Source organism: Poecilia formosa, unplaced genomic scaffold, assembly GCF_000485575.1.
Source record: "Poecilia formosa unplaced genomic scaffold, Poecilia_formosa-5.1.2 Scaffold106, whole genome shotgun sequence".
Taxonomy (NCBI): Eukaryota; Metazoa; Chordata; class Actinopteri; order Cyprinodontiformes; family Poeciliidae; genus Poecilia; species Poecilia formosa.
The window spans coordinates 159,628-180,981 of NW_006800045.1; the positions used below are offsets into that span (position 1 = coordinate 159,628).

The window sequence follows — 21,354 nt, forward strand, 5'->3', positions numbered from 1 at the left end:
TTCCAGTCAGTAGTTTTGGGGTACCATATTATCTGCAGTTGTGGGTCAAAACTGTTTTCTGAAGTCTGCAGTAAATTTTAAACTGAGAAATTTCCTTTATTTTTTAGTTTTGGAGCCTAAAGCTCAAAAACAATTTTATAGAAAATTTCACAGATTAATAAAAAAAAAATTAAGAGAGTTTGGCGGAAATGTTTTCATTTTTCTCAAACCGCACGGTGGCGCTCTTGCCTTCATCTGGGCCCCGCACAGAGAAGACGCCATAGAAGAAGAACTGGCACTGTAAACACAGAGATATGGCTGACGAGGGAGGCGGAGGAGACAACGTTGACAACATGGGGAACCATCTGCAGCTGTTACCAGGTAACAGACAGCAGCAGAGACATGTCTCACGGTGTCAGGAGGGGACAGTCCGTGTCCTCTTCCTGACAGCCGCGGAGACACCCGCAACAAAGGCCACTCCTCAGGTTTCAAAGCCGCTCTGGTCCATCTTTGATCCCGAAGCTTTCGCTTTCTGTCTTTGTTGGCATTTGTAAAGCAGCCCGTTTGGCTCCAGTAGAGTGTTTTTAGCGGCTGCGGTTGTGTTGGGATGCAGAAGGAGCGCTAACCCGTCTCTCTATGTCTTCACTAACTTGTGCCACAACAGACAACGAGGAAGAAGAGGAGGAAGATGACATGGAGACTGAGGATCGAGACAGTGACGAGGCGGAAAAACCCAGCACCATCACCTTTGACCCCAGTCTTCCCACATCTCATGCTGTGAGCAATTTGTTGTAACAACCTTTTATAAAACGTGAACACATCGCTGTTCTTTTCTACAATATCAGTAGTAAGAAATCAGCGTTAATGCTTCCCAGAATTGAGATTTTAAATATCCAAAATAACAACACTGCTAACTATCAATAAGCTTAAGATATCTGAAAATTTGTGGAAAGTTTTACGTTTAAGGAATCATTTTATTTGTCCAGCTTGGACTTACTTCCTTTCCACATTCGACATTTCACTAATTCCTTTCTTCCCCTGGATTAATTATGTTTCTTTTCCTATTTGTGCCACTTTTGCTTTGCAAAAAAATGATCATACCAACTCAGCCTTTTGGAGTGTGAACCTGCACCTCAGAGATAAGTGTTTTTTTTACAGCCTCTAACTGGTTTTACTTCAGGAAATCTCTTAACAATTTCACAAAGCTTTTGCTGAAGAAAATCATCCCCAAAGCATGATGTTGCCACCACTATGTCTCATGCGGTGACGTATTCACTGATGTCCTCTCACATTCCTCTGAGGCCTTCACTGAACACCTACGTGACTTGTGGAGTTTCTTTGTAGTTTCCTTGTGACATGATGGTATAAAAATGTTCAAGGTGTAAACATACCTGTTGAAAGGCAGTGTATTTTCTAAATCATCTGTCCTAGGAATACAAATCTTGATGAAAAAAGCCTTTTTAACTTTCTAAATATTAATCTGCTACTGACTAGTTCCTGCTTTTCCACCTACATTATATTCACCTGTTGTCTTGTTTTTTTAACAATACCTTTGTCGTTTTGATTGCAGTACCTGGGTTCAGACATGGAGGAGTTTCACGGCCGCACGGTGCACGATGACGACAGCTGCCAGACCATCCCTGTGCTGCCTCACACAGCCGTGATGCTGGTACCGGGTCAGACGCTGCCCCTGCAGCTCTTTAGGCCGCAGGAGGTCAGCATGATGCGCAGCGTCATCCAGAAAGACCGAACCTTCGCCGTGCTCGCGCACAGGTACAACACAAAAATATAAAATTCCTATATCCCATATGTTATCTTCTCAGTCAGAGGAGCTAGATGTTGCTGTAATCTTTTAAGTTGTTCTGGGTCACCGGTAGTTCAGAGCTTCTGCATGTGTTTGCAGTGATGCGGGCGAACCGGAGGCTGAGTTTGGAACAACGGCTGAAATATATGCATACCGAGAGGAGCAGGAGTACGGCATCGAAACAGTGAAAGTGAAAGCTGTTGGCAGGCAGAGATTTAAGGTCCATGAGATCAGAACTCAAGCAGACGGGTAAGTTTATTTGGTCCCATGAAGTGAGAAAACAAAGGTCGGGGGACTGAATACTTCTTTTCACTTCTCAGCTCAGTAGAGATAACAGGATCTACTTTGTGTATTCATGGACAAGTTGTAAATGTTCAGGAGTTATCAAATTACTGAGACTAGATAGAAGGGAGACAGTTCAGTTTCTTGTTAATCCACATGCTAAGAAGTCCCTGAGCAGACACTGAAAACCCTAAATCCAGCATGAAAACTTAATATTAAGCATCTTAAAACTATTACCTCAGTAATAAAACAATATAGCTTTTAACTTTTCTGAATCTTGATTTAATTGACTCTAGAAGTTCACAGCTAGAGGGCAGTCTTACCCCTACATCTTAAATCCAACATGAGGAAATTCTGCAGGAGTGCAGAGAGTGCAGTAATGTTTTACTGCTTAAAAAAACAGACTTGCACACACTTCGATAAACATGTGCATTTATGCATGTTTTGCAGAGCAGCTTCCTGAAAGCTAAGGCTAGCATTAGGTTACTCTCTTTTTATGTGAATTGATGATATTCAAGTTTTAATCAAATTATTTGGTGCTCCTGTTGATTGCAGTTGGACAAAATTTAGTGAAAATTTTTGTGTGTGTTTTCTTCAGTAATTTAATAGTTTGCTTTGAACGACATAATGGAGATCTTGGAGAAGCTATGACATGTTGGCGTTAATCTAGTCTGAAATAACATATTTTCCTTTTTCAAGGCTTTGCCTTTAATTTATACATTTTAATCCTTTTAACTTGGGTAAATAAGCACATAGTTGGTTGGTAAAGAATTAATATATTGTACTTTTTATGCAATTAACGTATTTTCTGTTGACCCCATTTGTAATGAGGGGTTGTTTGTTTATGAACCAAGGAAGTGCTACTGAATTAAGGCTTCTTACGTCACTGCTGGACCCATGAAATCCATCATTTTAACTACCATCCTCCTCTGCCCAGGAAATCATTGAGATTTTCTTTCAATATAAGCAAGCTCTTATTAAGACACATCTCCATCGTTTTACTTACGATTATATAATACACATAAATTGTCGGCCATAATCTTGTTATGACATCCTATTATAGCGATACCTCCAGAAATTAGAGCCCTTAAACTATTGCTCACTTAAATGAACCTTTTTATCTTGTGCTTTAAGTTCTCCTGAGAAGAAACATTTGTTTGATCTGTATTAAATTTACTTTGCACCAGTTACATAAGTTTTATTGCTCTTTGCTGGCCTTCTTGTTGCGGCGGCTCTCACTTTTTACATACTTCCTGTCACACACTTCCTAACATTTACTCAAGACATCACATGTTTGTGCTGCGATTCGTCTCCTTCCTTCTGTGTCTCTCAGAATCAGACAGGCCAAAGTGCAGATCCTGCCCGAACGGATCCTCCCGGACCCGCTCTCTGCCGTGCAGCTGGCGCCCCTTTCCAGGCTCCACTCGACCCCCTCCTCCAAACTCAGAGCTCAGAGCTGCAAACAGGCCCAGCACTGGTTGAGCCAGCAGGTCAGACGCTTCTCCTTGAACAGATGAATATGTGTGTGCCTCACTTCATACCAGAACCAGCAGAGTTAAATTAAAAACTGAAGATGCACAGCTTTTTTTCTTTCAGTCTCTCTCATAGTTTGGACAACAGAATAACTGGAGTTTAATATAAAATATCTGAAATACTGACGATTTCAGATATTTTACATTTCAGAAGAAGTGATGTGGAACTTCCTGTTTAATCCACAGTTTTTACTCTACATTGTTTTTTTATGTTTTATTTTTAAGCAGTTATGAAGTATGGTAGTGAAACCTTAAAGTGATGCTGTGCAAGTTACTCAACAAGTTGTTGCTAGGTAACCACAAGTAACTGAGCAGGTTGTTGCTAGGTAACCACAAGTAACTGGGCAGGTTGTTGCTAGGTAACCAAAGAATGAGTGAGTGAGTTTTAGTCGATGCCACTAACTTTGTTTAGCCAGCCGTGAGAAGCTGAGCAGCTAAAGTCTTTCCTCTGCCTACATCCCCCAGAATGCTGTGCGGTTCTGGCTCAGAGTTCAGTGAAATTAATGAACGTCCTATCAGACGTATTATCTGTTGTTATTGATAAAATGTCTGTTGTGATACATATTATTTGCTTATTGTCCGGCCCTAAAAGCAAACAATACTTTTCAGGTTTTTTTTGTTGTTTTTTTTTTTTTTACAAGTAAAAGAAATTCTGAACATCTGTTCAACAGCGTTGTGAAATATTGACAACTGGAAAAAAAAATACTTGAATGAATTCAGTTCACCAGTGGTGGATTCGTTTCTGTTTCCAGAGGAAGTTTCACTGTGCCAACCTGACTCCATGGCCTCCCTGGGTCTACTCTCTCTACGACTCTGTGAGTGCTGCAGTCCGCTTATACAGCGCGGCCCATTAGTCACTAGAGAACATCTCGCAGGACTGAATGTAAACTTTTGTTCCCGTGGCTCGACCTCGCAGGAGTCGCTCATGAACCGAGTGAAGAAGCAGCTCCACGAATGGGACGAGAACCTGAAGGATGACTCACTCCCAACAAACGTCGTAGGTCAGCCACTCTCCGGCTCACCGCTCATCCATCATGCACGTCCGTGCGTGTTTGGCTCTTGTTTGTGCTCGTTTTGCTCCCTCCTGTTTATTTAACCCATCTCCTCTTCTCCTGCCTGGTTTGTGTCAGACTTCTCCTACAGGGTGGCTGCCTGCCTCCCCATAGACGACGCTCTGCGGCTCCAGCTGCTCAAGATCGGCAGCGCCATCCAGAGACTCCGCTGCGAGCTGGACATCATGGACCGGGTAAGCGAAGGCCGCCGCGTCCCTCTGCTGCGACGTCGTTTTCCTCGTGTTGTGATGGGATCCAGTTCCAGGGCTCGCCTGCGTTTCTCTCTGGTGTCTTTAACCGGACCTGTTTTCAGCTGGCAGACAATTTGTCGCTGCAGAGATTCATTCCAGAAGAGTTGATTTACTGCGAAACAAAAGTAAATGTTGGTTGATTTGATTTTAACAGCTGGAAAATATGGCAGAGGGGATGCCTTTTGTGTTTGGGGTGAAAGGTGAACACACTGTCGAAGAAGCTTTTTTTCTGAATACGTCACTCCAGGCTTTCTTCACATGATTACGTTGCACATAACAAGGCAGTCTGGTGTTTGTCATCCTGGTTATTCTGTATGTTTAAACCCTGTGTGTGTGTGTGTCAGGGCGAGTTGGGACAGGAATGTCTATAAGTTCCTCCATGTTGGTGCAAACATTCAAATGTTCTGCATGATTCATTTCGGTAATTTATCAGCTCTGTGCAGAACATTTTGCAGGTATAGTTTGAGGGAAAGTTACCTCTCATAAACTCAGTCGCCTCCACATTTACACATTCCTGTCATAGTGAAGGTTTGTGATTGGCTTCATAAAACACCAATAAGGTCATATCCTTTTTGAAACATAGTTTTTATATTATTAGCATTAAGCTGTTGTACAAAGACACAATTTTATGTTGATATCTGGCTGATAAATACCAATATCTAGGACAAATAATTTGAAATGAAAAAGGAAAAGTAACCCTTTCAACATATTTTAAATAGAGGACAGCTCTTTTTACTTGTAAGGTGGATGTGTTCAGGTTTTTTTTTTTAACAAACTTGTTTTCACATGAGTTTCTCTTTTTCAAGCCTGGAGGTTTAAGATTGAATTTTACAGCTTTGTTCATCAGAGTCGTCGATCGACATTTAACGTTTGACGCACATCACCTGTTAACTCGGCGTTACGTCTCCTCTTCAGTGTACGTCGTTGTGCTGCAAGCAGTGTCAAGACACAGAAATTACGACAAAGAACGAGATCTTCAGGTGAGGATTTATTTTGCTGTGACTTCTTTCAGAAGTTAAATATCAAAATTATCATTTCAATGGATTTCTGATTGAGAAATACATAAAAATGAGGACCGAAATGCAACCCCCGGGTGCATAAAGGAGTCAAGAGATTAAAATGAGATACTAAATGCTTTGAATGAAATCTACACAGTTGAAACCAGAGGTTTACACACACTGAATAAAAAGACACATGCTGCTTTTTTTTTTCTTATTGTCTGAAGTTAAATCAGACCAAACGTTTCTTGTTTTAGGTCAGTTAGAAAATGATTTCTTCAGTTTCCCTGAAGTTGCGAAGAAGTTTCACTTTGAAAATCTTAGATGTCTGCTGTATCCAAAAGACACACAAAAAAGTCCAGAACGAAGGCAAATTTACCAAAACACGGTAATCCGGTTAAACTGACCAGCCAGACGAGGAGGATTAGATATGAAAAGCAGCGAAGTGGCCCGCAGCTCTTCTAGTAACTCTGGAAGAGCTGCAGAGATCCACAGCTCAGGTGGAAAATCTGTCAACATGACATCTATTGGCCTTTCACTCCACAAAGCTGGCGTTGATGTTGGAGTGACATTAAGGCCATACGTGCTGGAAACCAGTAACGCACATCATCCTGGACTCAGCTGGACACACCATCCCCACAGTAAAACACGGTGGAGGCAGCATAATGCTGTGGTTGATGTGATCATTTTTGTTCAATGAAGAAAATCTGTTGTAGGCTGAGAAACATTTGACTCTAAGCTCATCACAAAAAGCAATTAATCAATTAGTTGCATGAGAAATTAAAATGAGCTCGATAATTTCCATTGTGGTTTTACAGTTTTGATTACAGAGACATCATATTCTATTTTACTTATTATGTGTGGCTTTTATTTCCTTTTCAGTGGTTTTACTTTTGGATATTTAAAATATCTCCCGGTTCCAGCAGTAAGTCTTCTTTACAAAATTGCGGTTTACTGGTTTTTGAGACTTGCATTATTACACTGTTATCAATGCATCGCTACAAAATGGATTTGTGGTTTGTTGTTTTACAAACTGTGCAAAAGTTTGAGGTATGAATAATCTTACAAGGCACTTAAAATGTGCAAACGTACTTCAATTTGTGCATCTATTCACACAAAAGTTGGCTGTTTTATTTGATGAAAAACAGCAGAATGAAGCAAACCTTTCTCCTCTGTAATCACTGCCATTACAAACGCATTGTGGTCGAGGCTGGAAGTTGTATAGAGTCAGAGTTACGTCATGAGTAAACACAGCACCTCCACACCGACAGCCTCTGTTATTTAATGTCATTTTCCAGCCGCCTGCGATCTGTTTTGGGTCACCTCTTTGTTCAGCAGCAACACACAAAGACGCCAAGGACACGGGACATTGTCCAGAGCCTCGGTGGATGTTTTTCCAGACAAAAGTGTGATTTAGTCACCAAGATTATCAGAGTTAACCAGCGATTATGTGTGCTGCGAGATCTCTGATCCTCTCAGAAATAATAACTGTGTTCTGCTAATGCATTTTCAATTAGGGGTCTGAGAAAAAAAAAACATAATTGTATTACATAGGAAAATCTTGACAGCAGATGGTTTTGAAAAAAAAAGAAAAAAAAGAAAAAGCTTGAACGTCTCATATTTGATCCAAAGAGTCGCATCAAAGTATCTGAAATTTACAGCATTGAAAAAATGTTTCTAGTTTTATTGCATCATTTTGAATTATAGTTAGGATTTTGTTAGCAAAATATGCACATATGATTATATAACAGGGCAAATTTAAATTCAAAATGCATTTTATTTTAACTCTACTTCAGGTTCCTGTATCCTTTTGGCCAAATCAGTGATACTAAATATCAAACTCACGTTGTGCACAAGCAGTAAACGTTTTGAATTTAGAAAAACGGTAACATGTTAGAGAGGGAAAAGCTTAGAAAAGCTTTTACTTAAAGCTTTTTAACATGTCTTGCATATTATTTTGGTAAATTACCAAAGCAGCTAAGGCTGCTGCTGAATTTTAGATTCACTTGAGTAAAAGGTTGATTTTAAGGTTTGATTTCAAATTTGTGAAAACGTGATGATGCGATTTTTATTAGCCTGTTGGTATTAACCCACATTTTCTTCACCGTTGCTTCGCTACCATCTCTACTCGTCCTGAGCTCAGTGAACCTGGTGGCTAAGATCAGGTTCAGTCTCAAAAACTTTAAGTTTGAATCCATTACAGTTTACAAAATATGCCTAAAAGCAGCTCTTTGTGATTGTTAACCATACATGGCCATGCAGTCCGAGGTTGTTGAACAAACTGCTGTACTCAGACACAGCAGGATTAACGCTTATATTTTAATTTCATTAATTTTTTTTTAAGTCTCCAATGAGTTTCTCAGCTGATGACTTGTTGCCCGTTTCTCCTCCACCAGCTTGTCTTTGTACGGCCCCATGGCGGCGTACGTCAACCCTCACGGTTACGTTCACGAAACGCTGACTGTCTACAAAGCCAACAACCTGAACCTGGTCGGCAGGCCCTCCACACTGCACAGCTGGTTTCCAGGGTAACGCTCACTGTGTTCAGTTGACCTCTGACCTTAAACTCTTGTTAAATGTGTTTGGAAGTCAGCATGAATTCAGCAGTGTTTGTGTTTTGCTTCGTATCTGCTCTGGTCAGAAGTGCCTTTTCCTGTTCATTTAAACAGGATCTTCTGCTACAAACACAAAGATTCAGCCCCGTTTTGAAGGTGGAGGCTCTGCACAGACTGTGAAACCTTCACGGAGTTGTATTTCTAAATGGATCAAATGTACTGCTGCTGCAAAGGAACAAAATGTTTTTGACTCCAGAAACATTGATTTGCTTTAAAAATATAACAACCCTGCCTTGTCTGTGCAAAGGCAGCAGTGCAGAGTCACTGTTGCTCTTTTTTTCTTCATCATTTCTTTTTAGATGATCTGCGTTTCGCTCAGCCTGTGTTGGTCTGTTCAGAATTTGCCGCATTTTTTTTGAGCAGGTCTCAGGAGGGAGTTTAGGAATTACAAGACATGGAGACTTTGATTTTGTCCTAGTGTGATTGAATTATTGAATAATTCATGTTCACTCTCGATGAACTCTGCTGAGTGTACTTTTAAAGTTAAATGAATTAGATCTAATGGTTTAGATTCTGGACTGGGATTCATTCGTGCAGAGCTGCACGTATCTTTTGTAATGATCTTAAGACCAAAATAATCCAACTGAGACTTTGAGGAGTCAAAATAACACTGTGTAAAACTAAAAGAAAGGTGGACGGGAACAAACAAAACTCAGTAAAGGTTTCCAAAAACACAGAGCTCTTTGGACGGAGGATCTTGAGGCGAATTCAGTCAGTGGGATTAGAGTTAAGAAAAGCTTTGTTGTGAAATTATGTTCTTATGAAGGCATCGTGTCCTGATTTATGTCGCACCTTTTGAGCAAAAGCAACTAAAAGTGCTTATGTGTTGAAGTTAACAGCAGCATACATTAAGATAAAACAAACTGAAACATATTTAGATTATACAGATTTTAAAATGAGGTAAAAAAAATAAAAACTAGGCTAAGCACATGCAGCATCAAATGAAAAATATCTGTAGCCTTGTTGGGAGCATTAATGCAGCGAACGGGAAGCTTCTTCCTGATGTTTGGTGCATAAAAACTGATTCTGCTTCGTGTTTAGTTTTAACTCTAGTCCAGGCTTTTGCTAGTAAATGCTTTGTTGGGGAGATTATAAACTCTATTCTTTGAGCAATAAGTGGCTGGACTGATGAGGTGATCTTGTTATTTATGCAGAATACCTTTTTTTTCTTCTTCTTCTTTTAATCAAGTTTTAGCTTCTCAGGTGTGTTTTCCTATTGACCACTTAGATCATCTGATACTTCATGTTTAATGCTGGATTCCAGGACTGGATAAAGATGGAAAAACGATAACAAACATATATATTCAGACATTTTTCCTCATCCAATTGAGATTTTTAGTATTTATACTTAAATAAAAACATGTACAACTGAGACCACTTTGGAAAAGGATGGATTTTTAAAATGAAAAAGTCTTCTAGGAACATTTCGCCACACGTAAATGATGATTTATTGTTGAATCCCTCTTTCCTCTCAGCTACGCCTGGACCATCGCTCAGTGCCGGACCTGCGGCTCCCACATGGGCTGGAAGTTCACGGCCACCAAGAAGGACTTGTCTCCGCCTCGCTTTTGGGGTTTGACCCGCTCGGCCATGCTGCCCCGCATCCCGCAGGGGGAGGACGAGGACGGCGACAAAGGCTCTCGCCTCTTCTGCCTGTGACTTCACACCATCCGTCCCTCCTCTTCAGAAATCGCCTCCCCGCGCCCCGCTCCTCCTGTCATTGTCAAACTGCAAATACTTTCTAACTTAATAGTCATCAGTGCATCGTAACAGCTGCCACATGCGGCAGAAAATCCATCGCAGCAGAAGAGGGGAGTGAGGGTGTGGTCGTTGAACGGCACTTTCCAGGGGTGGATTTTAGAAGGACGAATGGAGCAATGAGAAGGAGACGAAGACCGACGGCCTGAACAGACTGGGAACTCGTTCGACATCCCCGCATGCAGCAGCTGCACATCCAGCCGTTTCCTGTCCGTACGAAGCAATATGGCTGAAGGTTCACACTCCGACACACACAAATAAACACAAAACGGTCGCTTCACGCTTTACGATCTCTACTGTTCTCTTCCTGCAGCGCAGAGTCTCATCTGCATGCAGCTGGCACCGCGATAGCAGCCACTTTGTTTAGTGAACTTGTTGTCATTTCAGCTGTTGGTCTGAGATATTTAATCTGTCGTAGAGCAGCGGGGGTCGGCTCGGTAAATTAGGATATATTTGAACAGCGAGTCTGTTTCGGTAATTCACTTATTATTCATTACGCACAGGGTTGTATTTCAAGTGTTTATTTCTGCAAATGCTGATGGATTTAATTTACAGCTAATTACAACATTCAGTTCCTCAGAATATTAAAGTTAGGTGGAAATGGACAGAAATCCCGCAGTACTGAAAAGTCAGGGCTCCTTTTGCATGAATTGCTGAATTAGTGCCCCATAATATGGAGGTTCCTGGGTCTTCAGGAGGCTCAGGTTGGCTGGGGGAAGAGTAATGACTTGGTTATGCGTATCCTGCTTTTTAGAGCAGATAAGATGTTGCCTGTTGTTCAGCACAAAGAGTAAGTTCTCGATGCCTCGTCATGATTTCCCCCAAACTCTTCACAATCCTTTCAACGCTGAAGTTATCCCAGTTGCTTGTGCACTTTTTTTCACAGTTTTTCCTTCCACCTAACTTTCCATTAAGACGCTTGGATACATTGCAATATGATCAGTCAGATACTTTGGTTTTTTTATTTGCTATATTGTGATCGTAACATATCTGTATTTACATTTTTTTTTTCTTGACTGTATTTAATATTTCAATTTCCTGATTTGCTTGTTTTTTTTTAAACCGAACGCCACAACCATCAAAATTAAAAGAAATAAACACTTTAAATATATTGGTGTAATGAAAAGGAGTTTCACCTTCTGAGTTAAATTATATGAAATAAGCTACATTTTCAAGGATATTCTAATTTACTAAGAAGCATTCATGTGCGTGTAGATCTGTGATTACAGACTATTTTTGAAAATGTTAGATCTGATGTATTTTTGTATGCAAGAGTTTTTTGTTTTTGTTTTGTTTTTTCAGGATTAATTTAACATTCTTGCTGATCTGTGGAAGAACCGTGCAGGTAATTATCACAGCCATGTTTCCTTGTTTATCCAAACAAAAACCGGAGGCTAATATCAGAGATGATGATGATGATGATGATGATGATAATGTGTAATACACTTGATCAAATCTGCTGGGTTTGCATTCAGCAGAGGCTGTTTGTCCCGTCTGGTGGTTTGCTTCAGGAGTGAACATCAGATACGTATCAGTGCCTCAGGGCGGACCGTTTCACAAAGGTCAGAGCTAATTAAGACGGAGAGCAAAGCGGAGCGTTCGCCCTTATCCATTCATTTTGTTCATGACGTGTGGCATGTTAGAAATTCGGTGCCTATTCTAACAGCTCGACGGTCCTTTTGTTGCTGCTTTGGAAAATCTGCGAGCCAGTCCTGAACACGAGCTCATAAACAGCAACCCGGCGATAAGATTCACGGCTTATTGTTTCGTAGTTTCTGGGTTCTCTCACGTTTGCTTTCCATTGGTTTTTGCAGCGAACTCCTGGGTCTTTCTCTGTGGCTGTATAGAAACATGAGTTGTATTATATGACTGTTATTCTTCTGATTTGTAGATTGTCCTTTATCTCCCAATCCTCTTTTTGTGTTTTTGAAAATTGTTGGAATTTTATCATTTCGCTACTAAAACAAAGCACAGCGAGAGATCATATAAAAATTTGAGGCTGTTCATCTGCAAACATGTTCTGTTTTTTTGTTTTTTCTTTGTTTATAGTTGACATTTTTTCAATGAAAGCTTCTTCTTTTTCCTTCTTATTTGCTGAGGGAGAAGGTTATTTACAGCACCGGTTTAGTCATAATCATTCAGCTACAAACAATTCAGAAATAGGGGAACAGTTTGCATGTTTTGTCTCATTCATCTGACTGGAACAATAAAACGAGGAGCCCTCAGCTTGTGTGAGGATATTTGCTGGATACTGAGGTTTTGAAAATGTTCAATATTTCATTCTTACTTTTTGGTAAGTTTTAGATAAGCTGGATGTTTGATTTTGCTTTAGTCCAAGTTTTGCTCTCTTTCCTCTTGTTTTCAGTATTTAAACTAAACTGAGCTAAATCTTGTACTGCACTTAGAAATATAGCTGGACTAATTTACTTAGGATCTTCAGTAAAGTGTTTTTATTTTTTTATTTTTTTGTAAGAAAACAGGTAAGACAAAAAAATCAAATTCACGGCTGAAAAATTCTTGATTTGTAAAGCGTGTCCCTTAAAGTTTAATGGAACGACTGACCAGTATACTTTTTCAGGTTAACTTGTATTAAAAACTCTTGATCCGACCTTTAATTCACACTTGTAAAACAAATGGCTAATTGTGAGATGATGAGCTGCAGATCTTAAGACAAACATGATCCTGCTGTGTTTTTAAAAAAAATCTTATCTTAACTTTTAGGCCTAAAAGTGGCTCAAAAAAAAAGTCCAGATTTTTCACATTTTATCTAAATTAAATTTACTTTTAATAATTCAATAGATTAGAATAGAAAAATCCCTAACTGTCCCGCAGTGGCAAAATTCAGACGTACCAGCAGCAAATTGATCGACAAGTCAAAGAATGAATATTTACCCAGGTAAAACATATAAAGACATAAAATAAGAAGTAATATAGACAAAACAGAAGAAAAAACCCTTCCAAAGGTTTCTGTGGAGTGCAATTTAAAAAATATATAATTTCTGGCGAGGAATAAATGAGGACACATTCATTTCTTCTTATACCAGCTAAAATTACTCTCAGGTATGTCATGTAAGCAGAAAATGCAGACAGTGTCATAACTCAACATTTTGAAGAAGGTTTCTCTGCTTAGGCCTCAGACATTTGGTTCGTTGTGCTCCTGACTGTTGAAGTGAGAGTCTGGTGAGATTTAAAAGAAGATTGTTTTGGGAAAAATATGTTTAAATTAGTCATTTAACTTTATAGAAAATAGTTTCCAAGAGGGAGACGTTCAAATAAAGTTCATGCTGAAAGCAGACCACAAGATGCTAAAAGAAGTCTTCAAAAAAAAAAAAAAAAGAAAACAATCCTCTCAAGGTTGAAGTTACACCTGGAATATTCGGATTATTTAAAATCATAAACTTGAAAACTGTGTAATATTTTCCTCCCAATTCACAATTATGCACCACTGTTTGTCCATCAAGCAAAATCCCAATAAAACACTTTAAAATTTGGGTTTTCAAGACGTTTTCAAGGTGCTGTATCCTGTTACTTTGCAGACTTTGCATCCAGTCATTGGTCTAGTTTTCATTCCTACGTCAATCTAAAAGCAGGATGTTTCACTAAGCGATCAGTTGCCTGGTTCCAGAAAAGGCCTTTGCTTGTTTTTCCTGATCATTTGTTGCACCAGTGGCTAAAAATGGAGACGAACAGAGACCTTGTGCTGCTTTTCAGGTTTCTGTCCAGACTGTTCGGTCTCACGCCACAGAGATCCAGACCTGATGGTTCTGGACCTCTGTGGTTTTATAAAGCTGGGACGCATTAGTGGAGTAGTGCTTTTAAAGAAGAAGCTAGAAGCTCCTTTCTAATTCTAACAAATACAAAGAGAGGTTGCCCTCGCTCCTGAGCCATCATGTCTACACACGTTATGTGATTTTTGCGTTTTATGTCTGATGTGGACGCAAATATTCGCAGGCTCATTCGGAGCCGTCTGATGAGTCTCTGTGTGTGGGAGAAGAGATGCGGAGCCTCTCTGAGGACTTTAATGTGACGACCCTCGGAGAAAAACATTTCTGGTACCACTTTGAGATGCATTATGTGACATTTCACCAACACACCTTGGTTATTTTCTTTTTTCCTTTTGCTTTGTGTCCGCAGCAGCTGCTGGGTCGTCTTTTCATGTCCAGGAGGAACAGCACCTCCTAAATTATTGCTTTTTACTTTTTTATACCACAACCATATATTAAGTAGTTAGGATATCAGTGAGGAATTAATTTCCGACAGTAAATGAATTCCAAAATCGAAACTCAGACGTTATATTTACCTTCAGTACGCAGATAGATTTATATTTTAAACCCTTATTTCTGTTCATCTTGATGTCTGCCAAAAGATTGTGGCCAGCTGAATAAACTGGATTATGAGGTCATTAGATCAGTGGATGTTTTCTTCCCTGATGGCACAGCCATATTCCAACAATGTCAAGATTCATCAGGATAAGACTGTGAAAGAGTCTTTCTTTCACAACACTGGAGAAAAATTAATCTAGAGACGCTGCAGAAGCGAATGTGTGCCAGTTTAACAAAAATATTAGCGTGTGCGACCTTTCTTGTTTGGTGTTTTTTTTATTTTAATTTTTTTATTCTGACCAGGCAGTGAAAGAACAAAGCAGATCCAGGCTGTGATGTGCACTGAGCAAGACAGCAAGCGTGGAGAACAGCTGTGCACAGTACGCTCATTAATCACGGATGTCAGCTGGGCTTGTTACGGCACACGGGCTGCTCCATGTAAGCATGACATGTTCGCACGCTTAAGTGCTGCTTGTTCATACTAGGCTTCATTACCATCAATTACAATGCGCCTGCAGCAAAGATGGTCACAGCAGGACATCGTCTGAGTCTATGGAAGGTGCTACTGATTGACAACCGAAACCTCGTAGAGGTTAAACAGGGAAACTTCACACGACCAAGCTATTTTTGGACATTTCACTGTGCTGCTTTGTGCTGCCAAAGATTGATGAAAGACATTACTCCAAAAAAAAAAAAAAAAAAAAAAGCAGCTCACTGACTCTACAGCACTGTGCCTTTCAGGAATGTTCATCCCTCTTGATCTTTTCAATATTTGTCACTTCACAGCAACAAATATCACCTTCGTTTTAGGGTGTTTGGAAGGGATCCATGCTTTTGTTTTCATCATTCTTCACTCAGATACTTCCAGTGCCACTAACAGGGCACCTGATTAGTAAATCTAATGTGTCACATGCGATCTAATCTCATGTCTTGAACGCTGAAAAACACCGCAGAGGTCAGGAGACAGTTGTGGAAAAGTTTAAAGGAGAGACGGCTTATAAATCAATATTCCAAGCAGAAAACTGTAGAGTCTCTCATCTGAAAATGGATGGACAATACCAATACACAGCTGTCCACTGGATAATGAGATTGCAAATCAGAGAAGCAGCAGAAGACGATGAAGTGGAAAATAAAAAGCCTGGAGGACCTCCAGAGATCACAGCTCAGGTGGAAAGTATGTCGGTAGGATAACTCTTCGTTATGCAGTCCAGAAATCTGGCCCTTTGTGAAAGAGAAGCCAAAAGAAACCTGAGTTAGATCTGCAAGACGGATCAGTTTCAGTTTAGCCGATAGAGCAAACGTGTAGAAGAGGTGCTCTGGTCAAATGAAACCAAAAGTAAACTTTTCAGCTGTTTGCGGAGGAAAACTAGCCCTGAACATCCCCCTGAACACACCATCCTCACTGTGAAACAGCAGTGGCAGCATCAGGCTGTGGGGGGAGTTTTCCTCAGAGGAGGAAGGGAATCCAGGCTAAGCTTATAAGAAGATGAATGGATCAAAATACAAGGAAATTTGGAAGAACACCAGTCAGAGGCTCCATAAAACGTGGAGCTAGGTCAGAGGTTCGTCTTCCATCGTGGGTTAAAATCACCTAGTCAAAGTACAGACGTGAATCCGATTGAGAATCTGTTGCAAGATCAACTGTGGCTGAGCTGACTGGGCAAAATGTTTAGCGTGCAAAGCTGGTAGAGACAAACTCTAAAAGACTTGCAGCTGTAACTGCAGCAAAAGGCGGATCTACAAAGTGCTGACTCGGTGGAGGGATCAAAACAAAATGCACACCACACTATTCAGATTTTTATTTGGAAAAATATTAGCATGTTTGCTTACACTATAATTATGCACAGCTTTAAGTTAGTCTAGCAACACATGAAATAAAAAGAATGTGCAAAGGGCATAATTTTTGGAAAAAAATAATTCATGTTTATTTACATTTGAAGACTTATATCGCATATTAAGTGATTTGTAGCAGTCTCTTAAGAGTCGGTGGAAAAACCTCTATTGGCTTTGCAGCAACAAGAAGCTTATTTTAATTACTGCATGTTTCCAATGGTATTTTGACCATTCATGTTTGCAATCAGCTCAAAGTCTTTGCAGCTTATGAGACTTCTGGTCAAGCTGCGAAATGTATCAAATCGCAGATTTAATGGTAATTTCCACATGTGCAAATACGCAAAAGATTGCTTGGACGCAGCATTCAGTAGACCAATACATTTCAGGTGGCAGAATCTGTTTTATATTATTTGTGAGTAGCTGGATGGACTTTCACTCTATTTTACTCCTCTACACCTGACATAGACCTAGGAGAACTAGATGGGTCAGCGAGATTAGAGAAAGGTGAGGGAAATGTGGGTGAATCACAATCCTTATTTCAATTTTCATAAGTAATGACATAAATAGTGGCACTCTAATCATCAGCCATCTCCACAGATTCAAGTCACGACTCCAAATATTAATATTCCTCCTTCCAGTCAGAAGAAACCTGCCTGCAAATTACAAGATGACATTAAATCTGAATCTACCAGCAGTAAGAATAATTCTGGACAAACAAGAACGATGTTTGTGACATGTTCAAACAGCAACTGTGTAAACACGGTTTGGTTTCACTTTATTTTTGGTCACTTCAGCCTGCTGAAATATTCTTTCCTGTTTGGGTCAACAAAGAAAAATATCTGAACAGGTTTCCCCAGGCACTCATTGTTTTTTTCTTCACAGTTTGTTCGCTGTTTAGTGCATGTAGCAGCGTGATTGACACTGTTTGGCATAAAAACTGACATCCAGTCTATAAATGGGAGCTTACAGGACATATATGAACCATGTTTGGGTTTCTCTTCCAACACAGTTGATCATTTTCTGAGTTTTTAAGTCCAGACTGGTCCCACCATCTATGACGGCATAATTGGTCCATTGTAGATAGAAATAACGAGTACATTTTTGCCAAAAAAGCTCAGAAATTTAGAGATTAATCTCATCAAATCTCTCATTGCTAGAAGGAAACTTGGAAATCTCTTGCATATGAAAAGCTGAACATTTGCTAGAAATTTTTTGGATTTCTCTTAGAAATTTTATATATATATATATATATATATATATATATAAATTCTTTCAAAAGTCATTTTTTTCTGCTTTTCAAACAATTCCGTCTTTTCCCCCCCCAAAAGATTTCTGAGATCAATCTGAACATTTGAGATGACGCTTGCACATTTTCGACTTCTCAAACTTAAACATTTCCAAATTTCCTTCTAGCAAATTTCTGAGTTTAGTCTCAAAATTTCTGAGTGCCTTTGCGGAAAGTTGCTTACTTTTTCTACAATGACCCTAATACGCCGTCATACATCATCAGCTGCAATAACCAGCTGATAATTGTTTAATTTAGCAAATATTGCCTGATAAAGCCTACAAAAAAAAGGCTGCTACGCTTCTTCACTTGAGCTTGAAGCGTCCAGACTCTCCTTCTTGATGCTCTTATCAGAGTCTGTAATTTCTGCTCCTGAATCCTTGGCAGAGAGCTCCTTCTCCATGCTGTCACCGTCTTCTTTGTGGTCCTCCTCCTCTCCCTCCTCCCCATCCTCTCTGTCATCACTCAGGCAGGTTTTGCTTCTGTCTCCTCGCCTCCTGCTCAGGCCGTTCCTGGCCAGGCTCCTCCTGACGGTGGACGGGTCCACCAGGGTCCCGCTCGTCACCGCCAGCTCGGAGGTGATGTCGCTGCTGGACATCTTCTTGTTCTGCAGGCAGATGAGCTTTATGTGCCGCTCGTCGGCTCCGCTCAGCTTGCGCGGTCGGCCGCTGCGCTTCTGGTCCTCCACGGTGCCCGTCTTCCGGTGCTTCTGCAGCAGAGCCTGGATGGCGCTCTTGGAGACCCCCGTCTGCCGGGCGATCTTAGCCTGAGAAAGTCCCTGCTGGCTGAGGCTCACCACCTGCAGCCGGGTCTCTATGCTCACTTTACCCATAGAGCTAAAAGTCTCACCTCTTCTGACAGGAACAGGCCCAGTTCATGGTCCAAACAGTCCGCGGTTTCTGCCCATTCAAGAGGCTCTAAAGCACCGCGGACCCACAAAAAGGAAAGTGCAAACAATACGCAGACAAAGTAGACAACCAGGGCGCTTTTATGGAGGAACTAGTGTGTGAGGAGGGAGCTGTAACGAACACATGGACAGTTGTTTTGGAAACCAAGAAAAAAACAAAAACATGTCGAATTCCTGTTGGAAATTACTTCATCACTTATTCCCTAAAAGATCAAATGAAGCGCTTTGTCGCCAACTAGCGGTCAGGAGTACGAACGTCCAAACGACAACATGAAAGTGTCATGGAGAAGAAGCAGGAAAAATATATGGTTTACGTTTTTATTTTATTGTTGTTGGGGTTTTTTTTAACCAAGGAAACTCTGAAAAGTATTGCGTGCTTTTCTATTCAATCCTCTTGAGTCAATACTTAGCACAGCCTTTTTCTCTGCAATTATAGCTCTTTGCTAATTACCAGACTCAGTCAGTCTGGATGGAGAGCATCTGTGAAGAGGTATTTTCAAGTTTTGACTATGATTCTCAGCTTTATTTAAGTCTAGACTTTTACTGGACCATTGTAAGACACATTCTGGACATGAACTGTTTAAACTTTTATCTTCAATTTGGTATTTGCACTATTTGCAAAAACCATCCGCCACAGAGAATTTCTTCCCTGATGAGGAAAGTCCTCAACTATGAAACAAAGCAAGAATTTTTGCAATGTCACATCAAATATTTTTTTTCTGTCTTCATGAAAATGACTTGAAATACGTGCACATTTTGTGCTTTGGTTCTTATTTCATCTCCTCTCTAGTTAATATATTTATACTTATGTCTATATGCTGATAGTAGTTGAAAATCAAAGTCAGATTCCTCATTTGTGCACACTATCTTGGCCAATAAACATATTCTGAATCTAACATGTGTTCTGTTTTTGATCCAAGCTTCTTGTCTTTGACTGTACAACTCATTAGTTGTCTCTAATAATTGTTTTTTTTTTTTTACAGCATGTCTTTTTTTATTTAGGTATCCTATCTGGCTTGAGCTCTCGTAGTTGCTGGTTATCTCTTGAATGCCCAAACCAGTTTGCCTTCTCCTGGGTCATCTATAGGACCTTGGCAAAGTGGCAAAACATTTGAAACAAGTAGTGCTAATAATGTTTGAACCTATAATTATGGAGTCTAAAACTGTTTAGAGATTGTTCCAAAAACAAACCCTCTCCCAATATGTGTATATCTGCAGCTCTCCCCTCATGTTCACTCAGTTTGTTGAACCAAGCCGGTGTTCAGAGTACCGGCCAATCCTACGAGTGCTGTCAAACAAACCCTTTTCATGTTGATAGAGAAAAAGTAGCAGATGCAGTCAGCCATAACCACTTACCAGACATTAGCAGACGTTGGTCCTGTCCAGTTAAAAGAAATCCAAGAACATTCAGCACTACTTGCTCAGAGATTTAGATGGATATGTGATCCTGTATGTATAAGTTTAATCTTGTGCGAATTGCAGATAATCTACAAATGTATATAAATATAAAATAACATGTGCACCTAACTCATGTTCTTAAAAATAGATGAACTTGTCATTTTACACTGAAAAAAAAAAAAAAACAAAACAGTGTCATTAATGTTTTATTAACCCAAAATGACGTGACGTTCATCTCATTCTGGTGTAGCTCTCTCAAAAGGTAAATAAGTGAGTGAATAAGGACACGACTGTAGAGCCAGGGCTTCTCATCCTCCTCTTCTAAATGTTTGAATTATTCCTCCCAGCACTTTAATTGTGTTTCCCACACTCAGGGTTTTGAGAAAAGAAAACATCTCCATGTAAATACTCACTGCCAATACTCACCCTATTATTTCTCAAACTTGAAACGCCTTACATGAATCAGCAGCTTAGTCAGGAAGAATGATAGACTTTCTGTATCCTTACTTTAAAATTAACCTTGAAAAACGACATTCAGACTCCTTTGTTATCACACAAAGAGAAAAAGACACAACAGCACTGAAACGTGACTTGTTTTCAGCTGGTGCAGTGAAAATAAATCCGGCAAGTCAAACATTTCTCATCTTGCTGCTGGCAAGCTGCGCTACTCGCGTTAAAATTCCTCATCAGTCTGCAAACCTGGAGGCGACACGTTCATTCTAGATGTTTAACAAAGACAGCTACAAAGTCCAACTATGGCCAGTATGATCCTTTAAACATTTAATATAAACAGGAATATTCAAGTCTGGCTAGTTTCCCAATTCCCGCTGAAGAAAAGCAGCCGACGCCATGATGCTGCAGCTTCAGTTTTCATTCAGTTTAATAAAGCATTTTGAAAACAATTTATTAAATTCTACTTCACAATTATATAATAATTTATTATGGTCTGTCACATATCCCAACAAAATACATCGAAGTTCATGGTTGTAACATAACAAGTTGGGATTGTTCGTGGGGCAGGAATACTTTAGTAAGGCAATGTAACACACAATTAATTTCAAGTTTATGCCTATAATATTGTTTTCATATTTTTATTTCATACGACCTCAGAAAGAAAATAGATTTATTCTTCACTTGTCAGAAAATTCACCTCCATCACAACAAACATGAGGACTTTTTTTTTCCAGAACAAAAACATCAAACCTTTTTGTACATTTATACAAAGACTTTTTGTTCTTTAGCTTTTCCAGCAGCTTATTATTGAAGAATGAAACACAGATCCAACAAATGAGAATCACTCTGTGGTTGTGGTTTGTTGTGTCTGTAATATTTCCTTCC

General features: G+C 39.8%; 1 protein-coding gene across 1 annotated transcript; it reads left to right on the forward strand.

The window, feature by feature from the left end:
- The first annotated feature begins 252 nt into the window (after positions 1-252).
- Positions 253-10,558, forward strand: crbn (cereblon). The gene is made up of 11 exons (XM_007559650.2): positions 253-360; positions 644-756; positions 1,550-1,752; positions 1,883-2,032; positions 3,399-3,555; positions 4,350-4,412; positions 4,514-4,598; positions 4,728-4,843; positions 5,816-5,880; positions 8,295-8,426; positions 9,989-10,558. The coding sequence occupies exons 1-11, from the start codon at positions 294-296 to the stop codon at positions 10,170-10,172; spliced, it is 1,335 nt and encodes a 444-aa protein (XP_007559712.1). The 5' UTR covers positions 253-293; the 3' UTR covers positions 10,173-10,558.
- The last annotated feature ends 10,796 nt before the right edge of the window (positions 10,559-21,354 follow it).